At 50.6% G+C, this 25,863-nt stretch overlaps 2 protein-coding genes across 2 annotated transcripts; both read right to left on the bottom strand.

Moving 5' to 3' along the window:
- Nucleotides 1-651: 651 nt before the first annotated feature.
- Nucleotides 652-15,129, bottom strand: LOC114828585 (uncharacterized). Its single transcript, XM_029113208.1, has 2 exons — nt 14,717-15,129; nt 652-1,156 (listed from the first exon to the last, which is right to left on the bottom strand). The coding sequence occupies exons 1-2, from the start codon at nt 15,127-15,129 to the stop codon at nt 652-654; spliced, it is 918 nt and encodes a 305-aa protein (XP_028969041.1).
- A 3,960-nt stretch (nt 15,130-19,089) lies between these two features.
- LOC108865174 (kelch-like protein 10) lies at nt 19,090-20,004 on the bottom strand. Its single transcript, XM_029113207.1, is given in 3 exon segments — nt 19,090-19,278; nt 19,280-19,872; nt 19,875-20,004. Coding segments are annotated over 3 exon segments (912 nt in total).
- Nucleotides 20,005-25,863: the final 5,859 nt, after the last annotated feature.

Raw genomic sequence — 25,863 nt, 5'->3', positions numbered from 1 at the left:
GATGCGGCTCCATCCCCAGACCCGGATGAAGGTGATGTTCCCGCCCGTTCACAGAGTTGGAACTCAGATCAAGTTCCCAACCCGGACAACGGATCGCCCTCCTGTGCTCCCGAAGTCCCCCGCAGCCGCACGGAACCCACCGCGGTCATCCCCGAGGACCACTCCGAACAATCTTCAGCCGCCACCGACACCCAGGAACCCGAAGCCGACATCGCCAACGAAGCTGAAATCCTCTCATCCGCCATCGCTGAAGTCTCCCAGGGTCCCACAGAAGCCCCACCCGCTGAAGTCGGCCTGGCTCCGCAGTCGGTGTGCGGGACCGGCCCTTCGGCCCCCTCCGATTTGGTCACAGAAGGTTACGTCTGGGCCGCCGCCATGTTTCCTGCAGCTCCGGCCCTGCAGCCCGGTCAGGCCCTGTCCTCGGCCCCAGACACCCCAGATGGTTGTTGGCTCTGTCTTCGGTCCCCCGATGGGCGCCGGTGCCTGGTGCGCCTAGACCAGGCACCCGTCTTCCTTGACTGAGCGTCATGATATTTTTTCCTTTCGATAATTTTGAAATTTAAAATAAAAGGACTGCGGTCCACTTTTTTTTACATTGCAATCGGTGGTATTTCTTGTCTCGAACCCCTGCTGATTTCCCTTCTCGGCGGATTAATAGTGGGCTATATCGAGTGGGTATAATAGTTGAATGGGCCTCCGCAGAGACTTTCCGGATGGTAATTTGACCATGCAGGTCCTTCGCTTCCCATCCGGCCCCTCCCGGCCAGAAAACTCCGTTACTCTCCCCATTGGCCAATAGCTTCGCGAAGCTGCCGGATCATCTAAGAGGACTACGTCTCCGATTTTAATGGGACGTTCTCTGACCGGTTTGCTCATGTGCGCTGTTCGCAAATGCTGGATGCATTCCTTTCGGAATCGTTTCCAGAAATCATTCCTAATGTTTTGCTGATGTTTCCATCTGGTCATCAATGCTTCTGCCGTAGCATGCTCCGCGCTATTGATGATTCCCATCGTCTCTGGTAATGCTGGTCCCACCTGGACTCCATATAGCAGATCCGATGGTCTGAGGGGCAGCACCTCATTCAGATCGTTGCTTATATGAGTCAGTGGTCTATCACTTACCATTTTTTGTATGTCCGTGAGGACTTCTAGTTCTCTGAATGATGGTACTCCCCAATATTTTTCTCAGCGGTTGTTTGATCGTTCGGAAAAGCCTTTCGTAGAAGCCTCCACGCCAGGGCGCTCTCTCGGTGTTAAATTCCCATGTTATTCTGTTCTTCGACAGTAATTCTTGAGTTTCCTCTGATCTCGCAAGATCGAACAGCCACTTGATCTCTTTTGCCGCTCTTCGGAATGACGCCGCGTTGTCGGAAAAGAATCTCATGACCGTTGGATTTCTGTTGTAAAATCTTCTCATTGCGAGGAGAAATTCGTGGGTCGATAGATTTTGCATTAATTCTAGCCTGACTGCCCGAGAGATTGGGTCGCAAAAGAGCATTATGTGCGCTGGGAATATTCCCTCTTTCGACTTGACTGGGAATGGTCCCGCTGCATCAACCGCAACTACTGTGAAAGCAGGCGCGGTTTCGATCCGAAATTTAGGTAATGGTGGAACGCATTCCCCCGCCGGTTGAGCCCTGTATTTCACGCATACTTTGCAACTCGTTATTGCCTTTCTGGCTGCTCTACGCGCTCGGATGATGGAAAATCTCTGCCTACACCTCTGCAACATGCCTGGAATGCTTCCTGCGTGGCAGCATAAGTTTCCATGAATCCATCGAATGTACAAATCGACCATTTCGTCCTCTCCCGGCAATATGATCGGTGATAACGCATGCGTGCTAGCTTGGATCCGAGATCGTCCCGATAGATGGAAAACCTTCGTGGAGAATAGAATCATTGAGATCCAGCAGGGAACGAAAGCCGAGCAATGGAATTACATCAGATCGGCCGAGAATCCGGCAGACCTACTGAGTCGGGCGTCACTTCTAGATACGAAGGAGCTCAGAAACTTCTGGCTTTTCGGACCAGAATGGTTGCGATCGGGAGAAAATCCGCGAGGTCTGAACGACGTCTCGGCAGAGACAGAGGTCATACACGAACGTAGAGCTCAGTGCTTCGTCGGAACGAACTTCGAGAGAGACAATCGGATTGAAACCGTTATCGTCCTGGCCGAAGGCAGTAAGCATTGAAGCATATATGCTGAGGTGGAGACATCGAAACAGCGAGGGCACTCCGAGAGATGGTCTAGTGATAGGTGCGGATGAATTCCAGAGAGCAGAACTATCGATCATTAAGAATATTCAGGCATGCCATTTCGCAACGGAATTGGATTCAGGCATGAAGGGTCTCTCAAAAAATAGCCCTGATTGATTTTTTCCCATCACAGTTGGAATAGCACGTTGGCCACGGTGCAGCAATTCCTCAGACCCGAAAGACCCCTCAAAGAATACGTCCCAAGCCACCCGAACTTGAAAACCTCTTCCTCGAGCGTTGCTGAGATACAGTTGCTCCGTGAAGCTGTTCCAGCCTTGACTTACGTTCAAGAAGCATCGGAAACCATGTCCACGAACGACTACATGCTCGCGGGAAGCGACGCTGTGCTTGAGGTTAGAACTCGCTTAAAACAGAATACTTCAGAAACACATTCGGGACATTCAACTCGAGACAATGATTCTGAATATCGAGTCCACTGTAGTGTATTAGGTATTGGAGTTTAGTCTCGGCGCGGTCCACCGACGGACGCGCCCTCTGCCGGTAAGGTGGCAGAGCCGTTGTCTAATGAACGCCACTCCCGAGCGGCACACGGCCGACATCGTACGTGTTTTCCGTGAGGCGACTACATCTACACATTCCTTTACCCTATTTCCAGAGAGTGGTAGCAAGATTGGACCGACTGCATGGTCCTTTCGCAGAGCCCTAGAGCTGGAATTGCTGCTCCGTCCAAAACACATAAGACGAGGCCTCCCTACTTGGAAGAGCGGGAGCTTGCCTCGTCGTTTGACAGAAGACTTCAATCGGTATCTCCGGGGGGCTGCCTCCCTTCGCGAGAGCGGGAGTTGGAGGACTACGTCATCATGTGCCTCAAGAAGACGAGCGTCAAGACAGCCGTTCGGCGACCCGTGTCCATCGATCATGACTATGGGGCCCCGCAAACCAGACGGCGCTGCGAAGACCTTACAGACCCCCAGCTTTCCTCTACTTTGAGAAGCCGGCCTCGTGCCCCTGCCGGCAGCGATTTGCGTAGCCCTCAGCACGCTTTCGCCAACAAGCGCTCCGGCGGGGCCAGAAATGCTCGCTCGTACAATCAGGAGCGTATGGGGCACACGTCATTTGGAAAGCAAATCCTGCTGAAAGATTTCTATCCCAAGTCCCGACCATGGGAGAGAATCATCGGAGAAAGATGCATTTTCATGCCTTCTCCTAATCCAAACTCTTCCTTGTCTGTGATGAGGAGTCTCCTGGTGGCGAGATCAAATCTTTCTGGAGCAGAACTCGCCTCGCGTCACGATGCTTTTTCTCAAATGAACTATGCGTGGAATGAGGTGTGCTGTGTTATCATTGAAATAAATTCAAACTCTGAGAGGGCGGCTCGAAAAAAACTCGCCGGGGTTGCTGAGACGGAGCTCAACGCGCCCCGGATGCAGGGCGCGAAAAGACTTGATTGATACGCTTTCCTTATTCGAAGGAGTGGCTTCAGAAGGTAGGTAGTATGCATAATATACAACGATCACTGCAAGAACAGTGCGTTCGTTGCATTTCGCGGGGCTCTGCTGGTTCGGAATGGGAATAGGTAATGATGTCATGAAAATTCTTCCGGAGAGCGATGAATATATAAACAACGTTCCCGTTTGACCTGGTGTTTGGGCATATCACATCGAGGAATTGATTGAATCGTACCGTTTTTTTTGTCAAAGATTGGTACATCGGCGATTCGGAGAATTTCAAGAAACGCCGCCTTCCTTATAAGGAAAGTTCCCTATGGATGGGGATCTCCACACGGGAAGTTCCCTATGGGTGGGGGTCTTAGGTGGAAAGTTCCCTATGGTCAGGGTTCCTTATACGGAAAGTTCCTTATACGATGCACAATTTGGCATTTTGACGTGGAAACGTCTTTGTCGCAGGCTCTGCTGACCAATGTACTTCGTCCTTCGAGCATCGAAATCTTGTCCGCTTTTGGAGCCTTATAATTATAATGCAGGAATTGCGGAGTTCCGGATTGTCTGAATCGCATCACTGGGTTGTAAATTCACGGCAAAGTCTCAAGGTGCGATCGTTCGCGAGGCGGATCTATCATTCGATTCCTGCAGCTGATTTCCACCTGCCTCTGGATTCGGCACGAAAGCGTAAAAATAAGCGCGAATTATGGCATAGTCCGTCAGTCATTCGAAGGGGACTCTATAAGGCGAGGTCGGCGAGTTAGAGCCCGACAAAGGAGACAATAAGAGCGAGAACCTAAGGGCTTCTGATTATTCGAAGGAAACTGCCTAAATCGAGATCGAGTCGGGCTTTGATCATGATTATGATTTGCTGGGGTGAACAACGGAGGTTTCCCGGAAAACCGAGTAGTTCTTATGACTTGAAGCGAATCGAGCTTATCGACGATAGATGAGACCCTTTAAAGAAGCTCCTGGCGACAGAAGCGGCACGACGAAGCACCTTCAAGCTCAGCAAGTGCGCGTGTCAACAGATTCAGGCTGTCATCGGGAGGATCTCTTCATGGGACGACTCATCAAGCGTCGAGTTCGACTTCGGCTCCGAAAGTCGCCGTTGTCGGAAATGCCGCGGTTGCGATCGAATCCGGTACAGTGAGATCTGGATTCCATCATGATGACGAAATCATGCGATAGCCTCACTACACTGCTACATGGGAACGCGGAACTCTGCTCGAAGTTAACCGCGTTCCCTCAATGATGACGACTACGCGCTATATGACGAACTGAAGACCAACAAGATTCACCAATCGTCGTATCATAGCGGATTCGTCGAGGAAGCAGCAGTGAGAGTCCCAAAGGACTCCCTGCTTCGGCAGCCCAAGGACTAAAATGGTTAGATCAGTGTGGCTTTCGATTCCAGATTCGTGGAGAAACTTCCGAAACTCGATTGCTGCCGCAGGTTTGGTGGTCATGCAGACGGAATCCAGAAGAAGTATCGATGCCTCCGAGCCACGGAAACCATCTCTCGAAGAATGATTGAATATTGCAGCCCCGTCGGGCAATCAGTGGGCTCTAACCAAGTTTCCATGAAAACTATAATCCCAATTCCATCAAACAGTGGGCCGATAGAGAGACAGGTCTATATGCCATGATTTGACTCCAAAGCAAGCTGACCGCTTGCCAGAAAAAACGTCGTTTAACGTTTTCACGTGAATATACGGTAATGACACTACCTAGCTTCTTGCTTTTTCGGGTTCACTATGGTCGCGATTCTAGGTATATCTATTTCTGGAACGTGATTGGGATCAATTCCTCATTTGAATCCTACTCGGCGGCGGAACTTGCCGACGACCCTGAGTAGCGGTTTCTTTTCCTCCTCGTATCCCGGGTTCCATACTAAGGACGGATACAAAAGAATAGGTATGACGTACACCACGAAAAGCTTCATGTAGAGTTCCGCGTCCTAAAGTACAAAAGATCGCTGCATGAAGTTACTTCGTTGCGATGCCTTATCAGCGACCTCGGTGACATGTGACGAATATTTGAGGTTGTTGCTGGTGAGGACTTCAAGACCGACACGCCGCCGAACGCATTCTTGCATGGCATCTTCGGACGACAAGTCATGGGTTCACGGGTGTGTGTAATCGGCATTCTGCACCGCTGCGGGCCGTCACGGATTGTGACGGTCCGCTACGGCGCACAAGACCCGTCAATCTCGAAGTTCTTAATGAATGGCATATGATTGGTCCTAGGTTCAGATACTGAGAATTCCCCTCGTTCGCGTCTCGAATCTCGAATGCGCGCGCGCCGTCGCCGTCAGATGTGACTTACCAGAGGCCACTTTGGATTTCAGATCGCGCCACTTGCAACTTGCAACGTCGTCCGTGTTTCGAAATCACGTGCACGGTGCACGTGCATTCGTTTCTTCAAGCGAATATAAATGTGAGTTTTAACGTGAAATCGTCTTGAATTTCACTCAGGGGGTAGAATGTCCTCCATGCAGCGACATTTGAGGCATTGCGCGACCCGATAACTCGTGTCGTTCAGAACCAGAACGGATCCAATTGTTGAATGCAGCGATAGGGAGGGAATTTACGGAGGTATCTGCCATACAATTTTCGTGGTTATGTCTGGCGGTTTTGAAGGTGTCCGGGAGCGATTCCGGATGCACCAGGGGTACTCACGGATATTGTATAAATACAGGATTTCCTCTGAAAATATTGGGTTTGTACGATATATTTGGGATGAGTAGCGAAGATCCGGATGGGCTCGACCGGCGGAAAACACCATATTGGGCTGTACCAGTCGATCAAGGAGACAATTCCCTGGGATTGATGGAGATCAGGTCAAAGTCGCGACGCACGGTATTCGAGATTATTTCGATCTCGAATTCCTGCCGAGTCGCATGACTCTACAGTGAAGGAAGCTCCCTCAAGGAACAATCTTAATCGTTCCTTCCGAATGTACGGACAACGTGAGCTCAGCCTCCGCATAAGAGCGGTTCACAAACATTCTGCGATCGCGAACGACGATGCTATGGGCGAGGAGCTTTTCATTGAGTTGCTTCGACCCCGATACCCGATCCTTCGCGTTCTGCCGAGACCTTCGGAATAACACTTCACCGAAGCCCCCGGTGGACAGGAGAGAGGAGCAGTTCGCGGAAAAACTGAATCCCACGAAGGAAATACATACATCTCACATCGCACATGAGGACAAGAGGCATGCTTCCAGCGATTGCTCGCTGCATCACCAAGATCAGAAGGACTCTCAACCGAGAGGACCGGACATGGCTATATAAATTCAACTGAACACCAACTACATGTATCGAAGGCATTCGCGGGATTCGAGGTCATACTAAAATCGACGAGCTCCGACGTCAATGGAATGACATTGATTACTAAAAGGGGAGTGCTAAACATGCACGACGCCGATCGGGCTCAATTTTTGGTCACGAAATCCCGCCCCGAGAGAAGTTCATCCCTAGGAGAAGTCCATGGTCTTTCCCAGTTCTCTCATATAGTCAATGCTTGAGGGCGAATTCTCGATAATCATTTAAACACCTTCAAGGTGGCCATACGCGGATAACCTTTTGGGGTTGAACTTCTCTCGGAGCGGGGATTCCATGACCAAAGTTTCAGCCCGATCGACGTGTTACGTGTTACGTGTCCCCTTCTTACATAAAATCAAGGTACACGCAATTCAAGGGATGGCTGAAGGTATGTACTCGATGTCACTTCACTGCAGCTTCAGAGAGAAGCAAGATTTCGAGGTTGTATGCGCAATAGACGTTTTCGCGCAATATTACGGTAGTGGCGTCGACACTACCTGCGCGTTTTTTCCTACAACTATGGCTGGAAATTGGTGCAGCGATTAGTGGAGGCTCTGTTCTGCTAGAGAAATCGAGATGATTTCGAGTTTTAGGCGAGGATCCACAAGCGTCTCTGTTGGAGCGACATCATTGGGGGAATGGGTGCTATCTTGGATTTGGCCACGTCGCCTCACTCGCTTTGCTATCGAGAATTTACAGAACCAATGCAACGGCGAATTCCGGAGTGTGACGGACGTTCCCGTCGGTTACTGAGAAGTCGGGAGATTCACTTTGATGCTGGACGAGTCCGCATCGCGCACAGAGCGGATTCTCGATCGTCGAGATAGTGAATGGTCGCTTGGGATGCGAGAGAATGTTTCCCTCGGGGGGTTCGGAAAATGTGGTGAAGATTCTCAGGGCCGTCTGGTAGCTAATCCAGATCCAGAACTAATGTTGATGGAAATCGAAGCAATGATTGCTGAAGAGTGAGGGAGCTTCCCGAATCATGTGGCTCTAATGCTGGTCGTTCATCTTTTGCGGTGCTTTTCCTTATCAGAATGGACTACGCTTCCGGGTGGCTCCAGTCGATGGACGTAGCCATGATTAATCTCGTCATGGGCTACGTTTGCGCGAACACAGAAGAAAATTGGACGATGGAGGGCTTACAGTCGGCCCTTGAAGATTTTGTAAGACTGCAAGCGGGAAATAGACGGAATCCCCTCAAGGGTATGTCGATGACCTTGGCGAAAGCGAGGTTCTCGTCTCTGGTCGAAAACTTTTCCAAGAGTGGAGTTTTGATAAACTACGAGGCAAGGAAAGACCACGAGGCACGAAGAACGTTTTGGGTTTTTCTGCGAAACAGCCCCCCTGGAAGCCTTCCCTGTCATGGATGAGAAAGAACTAGAGCGTCAACGAGTCGAAAGAAAAAAACATGATCGCAAGAGATCCGCAAACGACGACGTTGAGAATGAGCCACCTAAAATCAAGGAACCTTCTCCTCGTGGGGCTCCGGAGGGACAGGCGAGCAAGAAGTCTTTACGGCTGAGTCCGCCGAGCACCGAAAAACGTCGTCGTCACAGCGTCTCGTCAGAGCCAAGCAGAGAAGACGTCCAAGTCCGCGGGACGGCGAAGCCAGCAGAAGAAGAAGTCCAAGTTCAAGTCCACGGGCCGGAGCCAAGCTTTGGGGAACTTGCAGCAAGGATAAATATATGCATGTCCTCAGTGCCGGCGTGCTATACGAAGGAAGTTTCAGCTGAAGCAAAGAAGTTCCTCGAAAGGCTCAGGCCCTTGGCTGACTGCTCACCTTTCCGAAAATTTCCGTGTCTAGTGGATACTGTTTTGGGAGGAAAGTTCCCGAAATTTATAGTAAAGTCTGCGTCATGGACCGAAGATGGGGACGAGACAGATGATTATATCCGGCCAAACATCGTAAATAGTTTCCGGAATGCAACGTGCCGCTTGGAGGCCGCGTTTCCGGACGAATCCCAGATGGAAGAAATCCGGGGAGCCTTCGAAGCTCTGTCGAAATGTGCCTGGACGATCAACAAAGGCTACGCGCTTGCGGCTTACATATCGAGTAAGCCCTCGGGCTTGAGCGCCGCGTTGGAGAATCGTCGGCGGGCTGCGCCGCCGAGACTCTCGGCGGGCCGCCAGCCGCATGTTCACCATGGCGCGCCGCCGCCGGCGATCTCTCGCGGCGCCTCGTCGTTCGTTCCGCCTGCGGAAACTCGTCCCGAGCCAATAACTCCACATGATCCTCCTAAACGCAATTTTACATGAACACCTTTGACAAATTCGCAGCTCTTGCATTCCCCCGAGAAAATTGAAAATCGCATTGATTGCATTTGAGAGCGCTGAGGATACTCTTTAATGTCGCATCTCGAATTTACGTGCACGTTCGTAATGATCATCCACGAGAACCGATCAAGATGAGGTCCTGAAGTGGTGGCTCGAAAACAAACCCTCGTTTCCTGCTCTAGCCAAATTAGCACGGGTCATCCTATCAATACCAGCGACCTCAGCTGAGCCGGAGAGACGTTTTTCGACCGCTGGCAATTTACTGCGCGAAGAAAGGTGTGCGATGGATTCCGTGACCGCCTCGGAAGTTCTCTTCACCCTTGATAATAAAGCCTTCATCTGAGCCGAGTGATGTAGCCCCAAGAATGATGAGCTGCTTGGGTTTTTCGAACATAACTCTTTGCTTGTGCATTTCATCAATTTCCACCACAGTTCCCGCTTTAGTTGGCTGGAACAGGAGATCATCGAGAGATATGCTATCGGTCAGCTCGCGGAGCGGATAAGGTGTGGGGGAAACATGCTTGCATGATGTCTTCTCGAATTCAGCAACGCGCTACGGAGCCGCTTCGCCGCCGACTGATCTGCCCCGCCGCGGCGGGCCGTACCGTCGCAAAACGCCGCGGCGTGCTTCGCCGCTGTCAATATTTCGGTCCACCGCCGCCGCCGTCACCTTCAACCGCGGCGCACAGGTCTGGGCTTGAGCACTTTGAAGAACGTAAGAGTCGATGACGACGGCAATCATGTTCCCGTGTGCGTATTTCGCTCGAAGGACTTGAGAGTCTCCAAAAAAAAATGATTCCGGTTCGGCCAAGGGCCAAACCGAAGTTCGCGTAGAACTACGGAGAATGCGTTCGTTGAGAATGAGTGGAACACCCAAAGGGACAATTTTGGCTCGCCTTTCGAGCGAGGCTGTTTATCAACTTTTATTTAGTTTATGATGGTGAATATTGGTTTGTCAACGCACGCACTGTTTCACGATCGAGAAGTGTCGGCTCTGATCATTCAACAATCCAGAGGCTGGCGCTCAATTTCCCTACGACTTCACTGTGTGTGCTCTCTTCTCCCGGACGCATTGCTTGATCAGACCTATACGGCTTTCCGATAATCTCGACTCATAATCTATCCCACAACACCTATAATGAATATCAGTGACGTGAAAATTTCGAAGATGCGAACTTCAGCAGCGCCGCCGGCAATTATTCACAAGCAACCTTCATTCCACCTCCCGATGTCTTCTTGAGATATTCTCTCGAAGAACGGGTCGTCGCGCCGCCGGAGCTATCTGTAATTCTATGAGAGATATGAGTTCTTTGTGCAGGTGTCGAACTCATACACGATATGCTCCGAGAGAGAGCTGCGGACGCATCCATTTTAACGGCGTTTGTCGGCTTGTCTCGCCGGAGCAATCCGCCTTATTGAGAAGCCATAGCCGATGACATGGGTCATGATCCCGCCTCGCAATCTGAATCGTTTGTTCGACAGATCGGATCCAAATTAAAAAAATAGGAGAGCCGTATCCACGATGTGTTCGAGTAAACTATAATTTATTGAGGAATGAACATCATCCCCGCGCGTCCAAGAAATCAAGCCCACGGAGTCTCATTTCTCCAACTCTGAGATTGATGGGTTTGATAGGTCGATTGAATTGATCAATGATGGGATTGACGAAGAGCTCCTTGGATTCCTGCAAAATGAACAGGAGCCGCCATCGGCCGCCCCCGCCGGCTATTGTGTCCACTACTTTCCACTGAAAGTCGAACTTCCTGTTTCGGGAATGAACGACATCAGGAATTTCGATTTCACCGAAAACCAAGTCGATTACCAGAATCCGCACTTTCATTATATTGGACTTCATTATATTGGGAATCTACTTTGGTTCCTCCACCATTCATTCCTGTCAGCGCGGCTTCGGAGTGAGCGGCCGCCGCTGTGGCGCACTGATTCCTGATTCCAATCGGTGCGGCTGTCAGAGAACAGCCGCGGCGGCGAACGCAGCGCGCAACACGACGAGCGCGGCTTCGGGTCAAATAGATCCGCCTTGGAGCCTATATCTTTCCGCTTTCATAGATCCTGTGACACGGTTGAGAGCAATGCTCTTGCTGTGCAGCATTCAAGTTTGGAATCCACGACGAATTTCGTCTACAGGCAAGTACTGAGCGCTCCACATCGTGGGGGGAGATGTGGAACTTCTTTGGTTTGGACCGCAAAAACAGAGATTGAGGTTTCGGAAAACTGCATAATTCCACAACAGAAGGGCTCGACCTTATGCCACCACTCAAACACACTCGAAGACCCGTCGATCATTGACCCGGCCTACCACGGAGCCAATGCTGTAGACCGTGAACGCCAAGCGCCATATGATCAATTTTGAATTTCTACTCCTCTTCGCGCGCTTCCGGTGCTCTCAGTGGGGGAGCTTTTGTGTGAAACGGGGGTGCGCAGAGAGTCACGTACATGGATGCCGAGCTTAGTTCGTCGGTCTCCAACCTTGAGACAGTGTTTCCGGGTCTTTTAACGCCGATTCCTGTTTGACAAAAAACAGTCACTTCCGTAACGCGAGATGTTCACCGATGGCCCCTCTAACGAGCGCAATGACGTAGTTCTACGTCAAAAAAAGGCATCATCCCAGGAACTGGAAAAGCCTTGAAACAAGGCTCAGACCACTTTGATGCAGTGCATAAAAGACGTTTCACCGCACTCAGAGGGATGTCCGAGGAATACAAAAATCCGTTCCTCGGTGAGGCATTCGCGGATTCTATACCCACCACTGCTTCGAACGTGGAGCAGTGGGCGGACGCCGTCCTGCTTGCCAACGCGGCGATAAAAAAAGGTGATATATGTATACTGGAGATCATAATATGTATCCATAATATCCATTATATATCATCGTATATCATTAATCATTATATATATATTATATATTATTATTATATTATATATTATATATTATATGGTATACCAATATCGATCGTTGGATCGTACATTCGAAGTGTCGTTGATGCCGAGAACTTTCGTTCTCAGTTGAAACCGTCCACGACGGAAATACCCGCACCGAATAGTCCGCGAGCGACCTTGGAGGTCACCATTCACCATCACGCCCATAGAGTCATAGACAGCGTCCCCGCAAAACTCATCCCACTCCCTCAGCTCGTCGTCACTTTATGATCCTATGAAGAGACTCCTCAGTCCCATACCCCCCGATTCCTAATCGCAAGGATGTCGACGCCTAGACGAGACCCCAAACCCCCGCTTCTCAAGCGTCCTTGGCCAGCGCCAGCTCCACCTCGTCGACGACAGCTCCAATCATATTGCCGAGTAGCGAAACGGTGCAACCCTTGAATCGGAAGCTCTCGATGACTCCGGCTTCTCCTACAAACCCTTTGCCGACCGCCAGCCAGGTCCAACTTCCGAAGCAGGGACACAGAAAACCTCTTATTCCGATTGCAGCCTTGCCGAAACGTCCGATCGCGCCTAGAACTGTCCAAGCTTCCGCGGCCACCAATAACAATAACAATAAGAATGCACTTCTTCTACGTCACATCCATCCCCCTCCCTTCCCATCCGCTTAAGGCCCTGGGTGCTGTATCAGTCAGTTCAGCTTCAACGCCGGCATCCATCAAGTCGTAAGGGGGGAGTTGCTCTGTATTTTCCCCTAACACTGTCTGCTGGTTCATCTGTCTGCTTGACTGAATGGCGTGGAGAATCCGATTGAAGATTTATCAATGTAAATATAATGCGATAACTTCAGACTTCACATACTTCATATACATAAGAGCCTTCAGACGAGATATAGCCCTCTGAGCTACGTGTACAAACTACATCGCCGCTTGGGGTTGGAAACTCCTGAAACTGGGTGAGTGCAAACCGTATTCCAATGATGTGTATGGATGAAGATGAATCAGCGATGAACGAGAGAAAGTCTGGAATCTGGACATACCCTTCTGGATGTCTCAGTCGCTCTCCGGGTTAGTCTCAGTTTTTCGTCTCAGCCCCATCAATGGAGACCCGGGATGGACACTGCGGAGGATGAGACAGATACAGATTGACCCGCGGTTCCAACTCAGTGACTTGGTGGCGAATTGGTCACAGCCAATTCCGAGCTTATCCTCAGAATTCGTTTTTCTGAAAGTATACAGAAACTTGAAGGCGGAGAAGTTCATCAGTATCTCTCTGTGATCACGAGTCACGTGACTCCGTGCCGACTCGAAAAGATTGGCCGCGACAAGTTGATATGGTAGAGATTTCCGTGCTCCACGTTTCGTTCGGTGACAGCGCCGCTCTCGAACAGTCTCTGCTCCTCACTGATTGAGACACGATCCTCCTTCCGACCAGGTTAGTATCATTGTACGTAAGAAACACATCGACTTCGTATAATAGGAAGCGTCAGGGAAGTATCCTGGAAGGATACGAGTATCAAGGACGAATACGAGTATTTTCAATAAACTCATGATTACCTGAACAAAAATTAGATTGAGACGGCCAATGTTCTCTTTGTTCAAGGGCTCAAGGGAGGGAAGGGCGTGAAAAAATGTAGTAAATTAGGGATCAGGACGATGAGAAACCGGGATTTCAGCCTCGAGGATCTTCTAACTGCACCCTCGTGAATAAGAGCTCAATGCTCTGTGGATAGAAGTCCGATAATTTTCAGGTCTCTCATTCCGAGGATTCCTGACCTTTCTCCTTGTGGGGCCAGGATTGAAAATGCCTGTTGCAGACCGTGCCACAGCGCCTCACGGTACTGTGGGAGTCGCAAACCCACTAAAAACCTGGTGAGTCCCCGACCCCCGCTTTCGGACAGAGGCGCCGCTCTCATGCACGGAACTGGGTTAGCATTACTCAGAACTTTTGAGAACGGTAGCTGCTCTCACCCCCTACTTCGACCTCTTCTGCCAGAAATGTATGAGCGTTGTGATGTCGCGTTGTATGAGATGATCGTGTGTCGTTGTTGTATACCGTGTTGGATGATGAACGTATTAGAATGTTGCTGTTCATGTTACGACGGTTGCCAGCCGCCTACGGTTTCTCCCCCTACGCTAGTGCCTCCCTTGTTCGCAAGCGATGTGAGTGGGTAAATGCTGTTGTCTCTGAGTGATCGTGTATCGTTGTCGTGTGCCGTGGATGATGGTGAACGTCTGCCGCTGTTACAAATGGCCTGCCAGCCCCAGCCTTATGGTCCATGAGAGTCCGTCGGCGTCGGTCCCACGACACCCTCAGAGGCCCGACCGCGCGGCCGTACCCCCTCCTCCGCCGCAGCCCTCCGACGTATACCCGCCCTTCTCGCCTCCTTCTCTGCTGTTTTCTCCGCCATAACCCTATCCAGAAACCTCGAGACCCTTTCCTACTCCTGCGCGCCCCTCGATTCTAATCGAACCTTTTTCCTCAGCCCTGACCGGTCGTAGCCCCGTCTCCCCCGATATCACGGAGGGCGGCACAGCGCAGCATAGTGTGGTCAAACCTGTCGGACTCCCCCGAGTCGCAGAGGACGCACATGTCGCTCTCGGACCGTCCGAAACTCGCCGTGAAAGTCTGGAATTGCCCGTGCCCCTTCAGGACCTGCTTCACCTCGTAGTTTAGCTCTTCATATTTGCTGTCCACCCACCCTCTGATATCCCTGATCAGCTCCTTCGTCCATTTCCCAATTGAATTCCCAACCATGCCCGCATCCAATTCCTCCTGCCACGCCCTGAGCGTGCTCTGGCTCGCGGTCTCCCGCTCCTTCCCGTGATCCGCCCAGCACCTGGTCCTTCCGTCGGGCAGTAGGTCCCACGGAACCATCCTCGCGAGCACAAGGGCAGCAACCGCCGAGACCGTGCAGTATGCCCGGCTCACCCGCTGCGCCAGTGGTCTCTGCGCCATCCGTGGGGCCATCCTTCCTTTCTTGGTGGCAAGCGCCCAAGCTCCCTTTCAGAGTAGTCGAGAGCGTTAGCGGCAGAGGGCTCCGGAAGAAGCGTCCGGCGCGCCGGGACGGTAAGATCGCGTCGGGCGCGATGCGTAGTTTCGCAGGCCGTCTGCAGCTCCCGAGCATCATAGGGACGTTCCGGGATGGAGAAAGGGCCACGGGCCTCGCGGATGCCCCGAGAGATCGCTCGGTCGGACTGCAGCCGAATTGTGGGGGTTGCGGCCGATCGGGCCACTTCCATCGGGATTGCCCTGCAGAGCGCGACCCTGACCGCCGCCGTCGCGGAAACTTCACGTCCTCGGCCGAGGAGGAGTCCACTATTTCCAAATATGAAAAGGAATGCATCATTGACGGCAAGTTCAAGGTGACCGGATTGATGGATACCGGATGCCCGTCCGTGCTCATTCGCGCGAGCAAGGCGAGTGAGCTAGGCTCTGGAGTTGTTTCAGAGTCGTCACCGATTCACGGCATGGGTGACGTCGAGAGTCCGGCGACACACTCCCTCGGGCGGGTCTTCCTTGAGTCGTTACTGGTGAACGAGGGCAGGGGCGTATGCAGGAATTTTTCCCGGGGAAGGGGGGCTAGATTTTCGGGTCTCTCATACCGAGTATTCCCGGAGTACATATTCCCTTTCCAGATCTCCGTGCTCTGTGGGTTGAAGTCCGCAGATTTTCGGGTCTCTCATACCGAGTATTCCCGGAGTTCATATTCCCTTCCGAGATGTCGCTGCTCTGTGATAGAAATCCGAAGTATTTCGGGTCTCTCAACTGAGGATTGCCGGAGTATTCCCTTTCGAGGTGTCGCTGCTCTGTGGATAGAAAATCCGAAGATTTTCGGGTCTCTCAAACGGAGGATTCCCGGAGTATTCCTCTTCGATATCCCCATGTTCTGTGGATAGAAGTCCGAAGATTTTCGGGTCTCTCATACCGAGTACTCCCGGCGTATTCCTGATAGGTTTTCACGGCTATCTAGCCTACTAGCTCTGGCTGCGGTGAGCTCGAATCGATGCTGTGCTTGATACAAGTGGGACAACGGCTATTAAAGACGAACACTGCTTGGTGTGAAATACCAAAGGCTCCCCCACTAGTACTGAGCTTTATTATGCCTTATATAGTGCTGGAAGGAAAGGGGCAAGTCAGTAACCCGTCCACTACAATTATGACGGTCACCGAACTTACACTAAGTTACAGAATACTGAAGTCATTGTTCCAGCGTCCGGTCTGGACACCGTGAGTCAACTCATGGTCATTAGAATTTTTCTGGGTAGCTACTTTAGCCCATCAATTCCCTTTCGAGATGTCGCTGCTCTGTGGATAGAAAATCCGAAGATTTTCGGGTCTCTCAAACTGAGGATTCCCGGAGTATTCCCTTTCGAGATCTCTATGAACTGTGGATAGAAGTCCGAAGATTTTCGGGTCTCTCACACCGAGTATTCCCGGAGTACATATTCCCTTCCGAGATGCCGCTGCTCTGTGGATAGAACATCCGAAGATTTTCGGGTCTCTCAAACTGAGGATTCCCGGAGTATTCCCTTTCGAGATCTCCAGGCTCTGTGGATAGAAGTCCGAAAGTTTTCGGGTCTCTCATCCCGAGGATTCCCGGAGTATTCACTTTCGAGATCTCCATGCTCTGTGGATAGAATTCCGAAATTTTCGGGTCTCTCATCCCGAGGATTCCCGGAGTATTCCCTCTCGAGATCTCCATGCTCTGTGGATAGGAGTCCGAAAATTTCGGGTCTTTCATCCCGAGGATTCCCAGAGTATTCCCTTTCGAGATCTCCAGGCTCTGTGGATAGAAGTCCGAAAATTTCAGGTCTCTCATGCCGTGGATTCCCGGAGTATTCCCTTTCGAGATCTCCATGCTCTGTGGATAGAAGTCCGAAAATTTTCGGGTTTCTCATACCGAGGATTCCCGGAGCATTCCTGTTAAAATAACGACCGCGCAGGATTGAGACTTGAGACGTGTCTACGACTGACTGTTTAATATGATGAGATGCTGGTGATCTATGTCTGTCAACATCTCCCTTTGTCCTTTGATATTGTATTATTGGTGTAGTACCATTAATTACATATATTGTAACGATCTTGCCACAACTATATTCTCTTTTCTTCCTCCTGGAGTTCAATTTATTTTCTTTCACAACGTGACTTCCAGCTTCGTATCTATTTGGTTTTTCGATGGTGGCTCTGGGTCGCAGTTCTCTTTGGGCTCAGGCCCGCTTCTCCTCCTTCTTCGTCTCCCGTTTAACCTCTTCTTTGTGCGTTATCGATTCCGAGCGTTCCTTTCCCGGATCTTCTTTGGTTTCCTCTTCCTTACCCTCCTTTCGTCACAACTGTATAGGGTTCCTACACTGGATGTCTCTGACTCTCGGTCTGATCCAACGTGATCAATTTTGAGCCGTTGCGGGACGTTTGCTAACCATGAACCACTCGCTTCCTCCGTTGTTTCTGCTTGAATGCCGACTGTAACCGGTGCTTTCATTTGTCGCGGATTTTCTGGGTTTTCTTTCAGGAACTCCCTGTTTCTGAGTATGATGCGTCCGTCACGATCGATCTCGTATCGGTCATTCGCCAGCCTTTCCTCACTGTCGCCTTCTTACAGCGGTATTCCCCGATTTTAAAAGACTTCATCGTCTCCAACCTTCAATGGTGGGAGCTGTCGGGCTCCCTTGTTGTAGCTTCCGGTGAATCTCACGATTTGCCTTTTTCTCGCCAAACTCACTCGTCGGTTATGCACCACGGCGGGTCTCAGAGAGGACCCAAGAGCGCATGGCGGACAGCAGATTTGGGAAGCACATCCTGCTTAAAGATTTCTATTCAAAGTCTCGACCATGGGAGAGAATTACCGGAGAGAGATACATTTTCATGCCATTTGCAAATCCAAACCCTTCTTTGTCGGTGATGCGAAGTTTGCTTGCGGCGAGATCAAATTTTCCGGAAGAAGAAGACGACCCGGACAAATGTCCCTTTCGCGACGTACAAGAACGTGGCTGCCGGCACCCAAGACAACTCTGAGACCCGCCGTGGTGCATCACCGACGAGTGAGTTTGGCGAGAAAAAGGCAAATCGAGAGATTCACCAGAAGCTACAACAAGGGAGCCCGACAGCTCCCACCATTGGGTCTAGGCCATCTCCTCGACTAAGATGGCGGCACAGCCCGCCGTTTTAGCGGAGGAAGCTGGAGCGCCTAATTCTTGGAAGTGACCCTCCTAAAGCTCGGTAGCGACGGAAAGTTGACGTATGTGTTCGAAATGAGCTGGCACTCCAATACATGATAGCTGTCAGCTGTCGAAAAGCAGCATCTAACAGCTGTCAGCTGTCAAAAAGAAGCACCTATGCTCCGAATATGGCATGAGCCCCTATGAATCTATATTACAATATAGGAAAGTTTCTGAGGAAGAGTCCAAAAATCGATCACCCCTGTTACATATTGAAGCGGCGCCCGTAGCGCCATCTCACACTTCTATAAAAGCCCGTGCTAATTCACAATAAACTATCGTTGCTAACCCCACCTTCGTTATCTGAACGCTACATTTGGTGGCAGCGGTGGGATCGTAGACTTCGGACAGATTTGAAGGTGCCTGGAGCCAGCCTCCCAGGATGAGGATCATGAGGCTCCCTCGGGATCGTGGACTTCGCTGGCAGCTCCTCTCCGAGGTCGTGGAGGAATGGCGTCCTCGTGTTCATGGAAGAGTGCACTCTCATCAAGTAAAACTTGCACCTATCGTGACCGCTCTGGAGCGAACTAGACGAGAGCAAATCGCGAACCGCGGCTTCATCGATAAGATAAACGCGTATCGTCTGCAGGAGCTCGAATATATGGGAGTGCCTTGTTTCGAAGTCACGCCGTATCCAATTTTTGAATCTCCTGGTCCAATTTCTCATCTTGATTATCGTCATTCAAGGCTTTCGCTTTGCGGTAGTTTTCCTCTAATCCACCCCCGTGACAACAGATAACCGCTGTGCTTCCAGAAATATCTGTTTCCGATTGGGGTAGGAGAGCTCTTTGATTCCGTCGAAACACGGGATGAAAATCGCTGCCAACGCCGACCGTGGGTGCGTCATATCGGTCAGAACAAACCACTCGTTGGTGGCCGGGCTGCAGCATTCGCAGAATTCGCTTGGTCGTCGCTTGTCCTGTGTAACCACCGAACACGTAGATATTCGAAGCGCATACGACCGTCGCGGAGTTACTCCTGGCTGTCAACATTGGCGCAATCGGAGACCACTTATCGGTCGCGGGATCGTAGACTTCACACGAACTGAGCCTCGAGCTGCCGCTCGATCGACCGAGCGCGTATATCTTCCCGTCGAGAGCTACTGCGCACATGCCAGAATGTACGGTACTCATGCTCGAGACGAGAGTCCACGAATTACTCGCCGGATCACAACACTCCACAGTGCGATTGCACATGGTGCCGGTGAAGCCGCCTATCGCGTAGATTTTGCCATTGACAACCGCGCACGCGGCGTCGCTCCTCTAATATTCCATGGGTCGGATCAGGGACCACTGGTTTGTTTCCAAGTTCAGAACCTCCGCCGTATTTAGCCTGAAGCGACCGTTGTAGATTTTTCCGTCGACGACCGCTGTGCTCACATAACATCTCTCGACGTTCATAGGTGTCACGTGCGACCATGTTCGTGTCGACAGGTTGAATTTTCTGCAACTCTTGTGATAGTGGTTGTCCCCGTGGAAGCCACCGATGACGAAAAATTGACCAAAGCCATCTTGTGGTACGCTCTCAACTCGTTGGTGTCGGCCAGTTGGGCGAAAGTGGTGTGTCTGTCAGCGCCGGGATACTGTACACTGGATGAGGATTCGAAGATCTGGTTCGTGGCCGACATAGGGACTCGGTCTACGTGGGCGTGTTTCAAGGATAAGTTCCTGGCGCGTTTCCCGGAGGGAAGGAGAAGGTCTCCGGCTGAATATTACAGTTGCAAACGGCTACTCAGCGAACCTGTGACTTCCTTCACCAGGAGGAAACATTCTCTGTTGATAGAAGTGGGTGTTCCGTTTGTCTTCGAAGACTTCGTTGACGAGATCCGAGCGTCTTGCGATTCGCGTGAATTCGCGAATTTCGTGGCTTCCGCAAGTCCCAAAGACTTCAAGTCATTGATGCAAATGGCTGATAGATACGTCTTTGTGGATAATCGGGAACCATCTCTCGACGTTGCCAAGGAAAGCGTCCATGAATCCAAATACTCCGACGCTAAGCGCTCATTCCAATTGCGAGTTCGAGAAGAGCAGAGCAGGATTCTAGACTATCGCCGAAAAATAAAGAACCTCCGAGACGGCATTCCGCTGGGGAAATATGCCCTCGAAGAGAATCTTCTCCATCGAGATCGACGCTTGTGCGTCCCTGGTTCTCTGAGTGAGGAAGTCATCATGTCGTGCCATGATAGTGGAAATCCAGAGCATCCCGGAATCCGAGTAATGGAGCGTCGCGTGCGAGAACGATTTGATCTTGGGAGACGGCTTCGCCGTTGTGTGAGGGACTATGTGAAGAATTGCCACGTTTGTCAGCTTCGTCTTAGAGTCATCCATGTCTGTGTCGTCGTTCCGACAACCAATGATCACAAGACGGTTTGATCGCTCAGGAAGGATCCGAAAATTGCGAGAATGTGTCGAGACGGAAGCGATCGCCCCGTGGTCCTCTCAGAGTGGGACATTCGTCGAAAGTTAGATGCACCATTGATGAACCTCTGTTACCCTCCCCGCAGCGGAAAAGTCTGCAACGACCCTTCGAACGAGGACGTTCGGAACCGGTAGCATGGCCGAATGAAGCGGCGCCCGTAGCGCCATCTCACGCTTCTATAAAAGCCCGTGCTAATCCACAGTAAACCATCGTTGCTAACCCCACCTTCGTTATCTGAACGCTACCATATATATACGGTCAATTTTCTCCAGTGGGTATCCGGTTTTCTTCGTTGAGGAATAGCCATGTCTGAACAGTCTCTGTCTCCCTCTGGAAGCTGTGACGCTTGGAATCTTTCTCCCAGGAACGAGCTTGAAACTGAGGCATTGAATTTCGATCAAAACGCTGGTGCTGCTACCTGTCCGATCGTGATTCGAGATAAGGTTGTTCAACCGTCTGCTCAGGTTGTTGGTCATCGGGAACGGCGATCCAGGAATGGCTTCATTCAATATGCACTCATGGTTCAGCGTAGGGATCGGCTTCGTTTTCAACAAGCCATCGATGTTGCTGGACTCATCTGGCCAGACATGGATGCTGAAGCTCGTCGTCCGTATCGTGAGCAGGCTCTTCGAGAGCGCTCGCCTCCCAGGCCCTGTAACCGCCCGGAGTGTGTTGCACGTAGGGAGCAAATGGAGAGGTTAATCTCTGAGCTTTCTTCTAGCCTGGAAAAACTGACTAAATAAATTCATTGTCTGTAATTGGTATAAAAGGGGTGCTCATCAGTCAGTTCAGAGCAGAATCGCGCGCGCGAGGCGCTGCTTGAAGCGGGATGAGTTACCCGGGCACTGTGCGGAGAGTGCGAGGTCTAGCCCATGCGGTGAGCACGTGGCTCCTCGCACGTGGTTCGCACGAGGCGTGAGCCGAGTATGCCAGTCGTAAATGACGACAGCGGATGAAGTCTGAAATCGAAAGGGGGCAGCGACTCACCGTATAGGATGCGCACAGAACTAGATTAAGCTGGATGAGAAACGTCAGCGAACGAGTGTGGCGCGGAGCACACGAGACCTTGACCTGCTTCGTCGAGTGGAAAACCACAAGTGATGCTCCGACCGCCGATCATCTGCTTGTTTTCTTCTAAAGACCACCTGCTCGTCCTACCGGATCACAATCGCTATCTCTCGGTGAACGAGGAGATCCGACGAAGTGGAATTGGTATAAAAGGGGTGCTCATCCCATTGAGTAGGTGTAGACAACGAGTTTCGAAACCGAAGAGTTTCAAGAGACAAGGACCACCATGGCAAAGGTTGCCAAAGCGAATGTGAGCCACCTAGGATTTTTTTTGTAGATTCTGTTCTCCCCACTACCGGCCCTAACCTCATGTTTGGGTCAGCGCTCCAAAAGCATCAGATACGGGCCGAGGCCGAGACGGGACTCAATCGAATTGAGACAAATGGAATTGGGAATGCTGTCGGAAAGACGCGGGCCGGAGATTACCCGGCAACATGTTTTCGTCTGTGTCATTTTATTGACAGTTTTTGTGGTCGTGGTGGTGAGCGTCGGTAAGCGAAGCTCCTTTGTGTTATCCGTATGTATCATTCCAAATAATACTCGATATCTGATGCCTGATCTCTATGAATTCGAGAAAAGCATGAGTGAGGGCCCGTCCAAGGAAATGGACGTAAAGAGATATCGGGCCGACCGCATTGTGGGCGGTTTCCTTCTCCACTCCAAATCCGATCCGTTATGCCTGTATTGGGAAGCTTCGCCCCCCCCTCCGAGGACAAGGGTACTCGTTTCCCTGGTCCCACTACGAAGGGACAACGCATGGAACGAGAGAAGGGGCGCAGACCCGTTTTCAAAATTCTGAAAGTCTTATAATAAGATCAAAAATTGTTGAAACGTAAATGTGCCTTCACTGTTAGAGTTCCTCATCCTCCAATCCGTTTAGTGGCCTAGCTCTCGATTCGATCTCTTGGTAGCCCAGGCGTTTCAGCCTCATAGCTAGAAAATAGATCACTCCGCTTAGAGCAGTAATGATTGAGCATAGAGATCCAGTTGAAAACCACCACTTGAGGTCTCCGCCTGAAGGCACCGGCGTTGGTGTCGGCGCCCTTGTTGTGCTTGGCATTCCCGTGGTAGGCCGACCAGTGGGAGTTTCCGATGTTGGTGCGGTTGTCGAGGATGTTGGAACAGGCGTGGTGCTGGGAGCTGATGTCGTTGTGGTGTGGAGCCACCGACTATATGCGTCCCAGAGAGAAAGTCCGCCAATTACTTGTCGGGTGTGATGCAAACCATCCTGGGCGATGAGTGCAGAGTGCAGGCTGCCTCAGTCTCGGAACAAGTGGACATGAAATTTCCGTTGTCTGTCTGCTCGATTCCACAAGTACGACGTCTCTGTTGGCAGGCCCTGTCGCAGTCTCGGGTGTACTCGAAGAAGGCCTCGGAGCATTCGATGGTGATGATCACCAAGAGTACCTTGATTATGGTGTTCATATTGCTCGTGAGCAGAAATACCAATTAGACCTCTAAGCTTTTGAAAGGTAGCTTTCGTTAAGGCCTTGGTGAAAATGTCTGCGAGCTGATCTTGGGTCGGAACATGCTGGATTTTGATTCGACCACTTTCGAAAAGATCTCTCATGAACAGATAACGAACTTAAATATGCTTGGTTCGTTGACGATATTGGTTTTCACTCACCAATGAAATCGTTGCTTGGTTGTCAATCAGAAGCGTCTTGGTGTGGCTGTGGCCAATTTCTTCTGTGATTTGTTCGAAATACAGCATGAGCTGTATGGTTGAGACTGCTGCGATAAGTTCGCTCTCGCAGCTCGGAAGGGGAAGGGTCCTTTGTAACTGACTGCCCCAAATGACGGGTCCAGAGTCAGTCATCACAAGAGAGCCCGACACACTTTCTCTCGTGATTGGACAACTAGCGTAATCTGCATCGCTGTAATAGCGGTGTCCCGTGAAATCGGAACTGTTGTAAACCATTCCATAGTTTGCTGTTCCTCTTAGGTAGCGAAGGACTCTCAATCCTTCAGACCATCTCATCTTTGTTGGATGCTCTAAGAAGCGCGATAGATAACCAACGATAAATGTCCGGTCTGATACCTAACTGCAGATACATGAGACTTCCAATGAGTTCTCGATAGGGTATATCCTCGAGTGCCTCAGTCTCATCGAGGGAATATATGTCTCTGTCAGCTGGTGTTGAACAGGGCTTGCAATTCGTCATGTCGAAACGTTTGAGAATATCAAGGGTGCAGCGTTTTTGACGCATGACCACGCTCATGTCATTCGTTCTGTGAATTTGTATTCCGAGAAATAAATCAAGCGGTTTATACGTAATCTCGAGATGCTGTTTTAATTTAATCAGGAAATCGAGTATTGATTTCTCCGTACGTCCTGCCAGAATTGCATCATCGACGTATAAGCATACGATTAGTCTGTCCTCATCGTCGCCGTAAAAAACACATGGTTCGGCGAGACAATGTCTGAGTCCTAGACCAAGGAGCACGGATTTGATCTTCATATGGAAGCATCGGAGGGCCTGACGACTCCCGTAAAGAGCCTTGTTAAGTCTACATACTCGCGGAGTATTATCATGGAAGCCCTCCGGTTGGTCCATATATAATTCTTCCTCAATTTCCGCGGATAAGAAAGCGGAAGCAACATCGAACTGAAAGAGTTCGAGTTTCTCTTTTGCGGCAATCCTCAGAACGAGTCTGATGGACTCGAAGCGTGACACAGGACTGAATAGTTCTTCATAATATAATCGATGCCAGCTTTTTGAGCGCACCCTTTCAAAACGATTCTCGATTTGCATCTTTCGATCTTTCCCTCAGCATTTCGTTTTATCTTGAAAAACCCACCGACAGCCTTAACTTCGGCGTCCAGGGGGTAATGTGGTCAGAGTCCACACGTTTAAGGCCTTCATGCTGTTCATTTCGGCCTCCATGGCTTCTAGCCATTCCTGACGTTGTTCAGAATTTATAGCTTCTTCCTATGACTTTGGCTCTTTTATCTGGTTTGAATCGCTAATATTCGCTATGGTAATATGTATTAGCTGGATGCCTCACTTCAAATCTATTGTTTCTTTTTAAACGTGGTCTCAATGAAGCTAGACGTTCTGGATTGAGTTCGTACTGTCTCCTAGTTCTTCTCCTAGTACTAACTTGGCCGTCTCCAGTCAGGAGCATTGGGAGAAAGTCGGTTTCGTTCGTGCGCGAACCGCTCGCCTGTGGTGGTTCGGCTGGTGTTACACTGTTTTGGTCGCTTTCTTCTATTTGGTCACTCGTCTCCTGCTGGTCGCTTGGTCCAGGCTGCTCCGCTGGTTGGTCACTTGTCTCACTGGTTGAAACATTCTCTGGATTCTCTGGTGGCGCTGGTTGAGTTTCACCATCTTCATTTTCCTCTTGCGCACTGCCACTGTTCAGTGGACTTTTCTTCGGGAATATGACATCCTTGGTTGTCACCACAATTTTTCTCCCAGGTGACCAGACTCTGTTGCCTGCGACTTCCGTGCCCAGACCCACGAGAAATCCAGGAATTCCCCGGGGGTCTAGTTTCTTTCTGGTTGGGTCCAAATTTACATACGTGCATGGGGTTCCAAATGGTCTGAATCTTTCAAAGTGAGGCTTTTTCCCGTAAGATATCTCATAGGCTGATTGATTTGTAACAGGGTTAATCGTTACGGCATTCAGAACGTTTGCACTGTAGCTGATTGCCTCTGGCCATAATGCTTTGGGTAATTTAGAATCTATGAGAATGGTTCTGGCAAGTTCAACCAGGGTTCGATTACTGCGTTCTGCCATACCGTTCTGAGCGGAAGTTCTTGGGTTAGAAGCTGTTTGGTCAGCTCCGATATCAGTGAGAATTTTGCTCGGCGCTGTTTTCCTTGTTAACATGATTCACAGTTGAAGAAGTCATCTTCGTATTCGATTCCTTCACGGTCCAGGGTTTCCTTGATTTTTCGTTTATTTAAGTGCGCTCGAGCGTCGTCGTGAGCGGCTTTCAAGCTTACCATGGCCTTGGTACTATAGCTTACAGTCTGCAGACATTTTGGCTCCT

Source organism: Galendromus occidentalis, unplaced genomic scaffold, assembly GCF_000255335.2.
Source record: "Galendromus occidentalis unplaced genomic scaffold, Mocc_1.1 scf7180000075404, whole genome shotgun sequence".
Taxonomy (NCBI): Eukaryota; Metazoa; Arthropoda; class Arachnida; order Mesostigmata; family Phytoseiidae; genus Galendromus; species Galendromus occidentalis.
The sequence above is the reverse complement of the archived record's forward strand: the minus strand, read 5'-3'. Positions and strand labels throughout refer to the sequence as shown.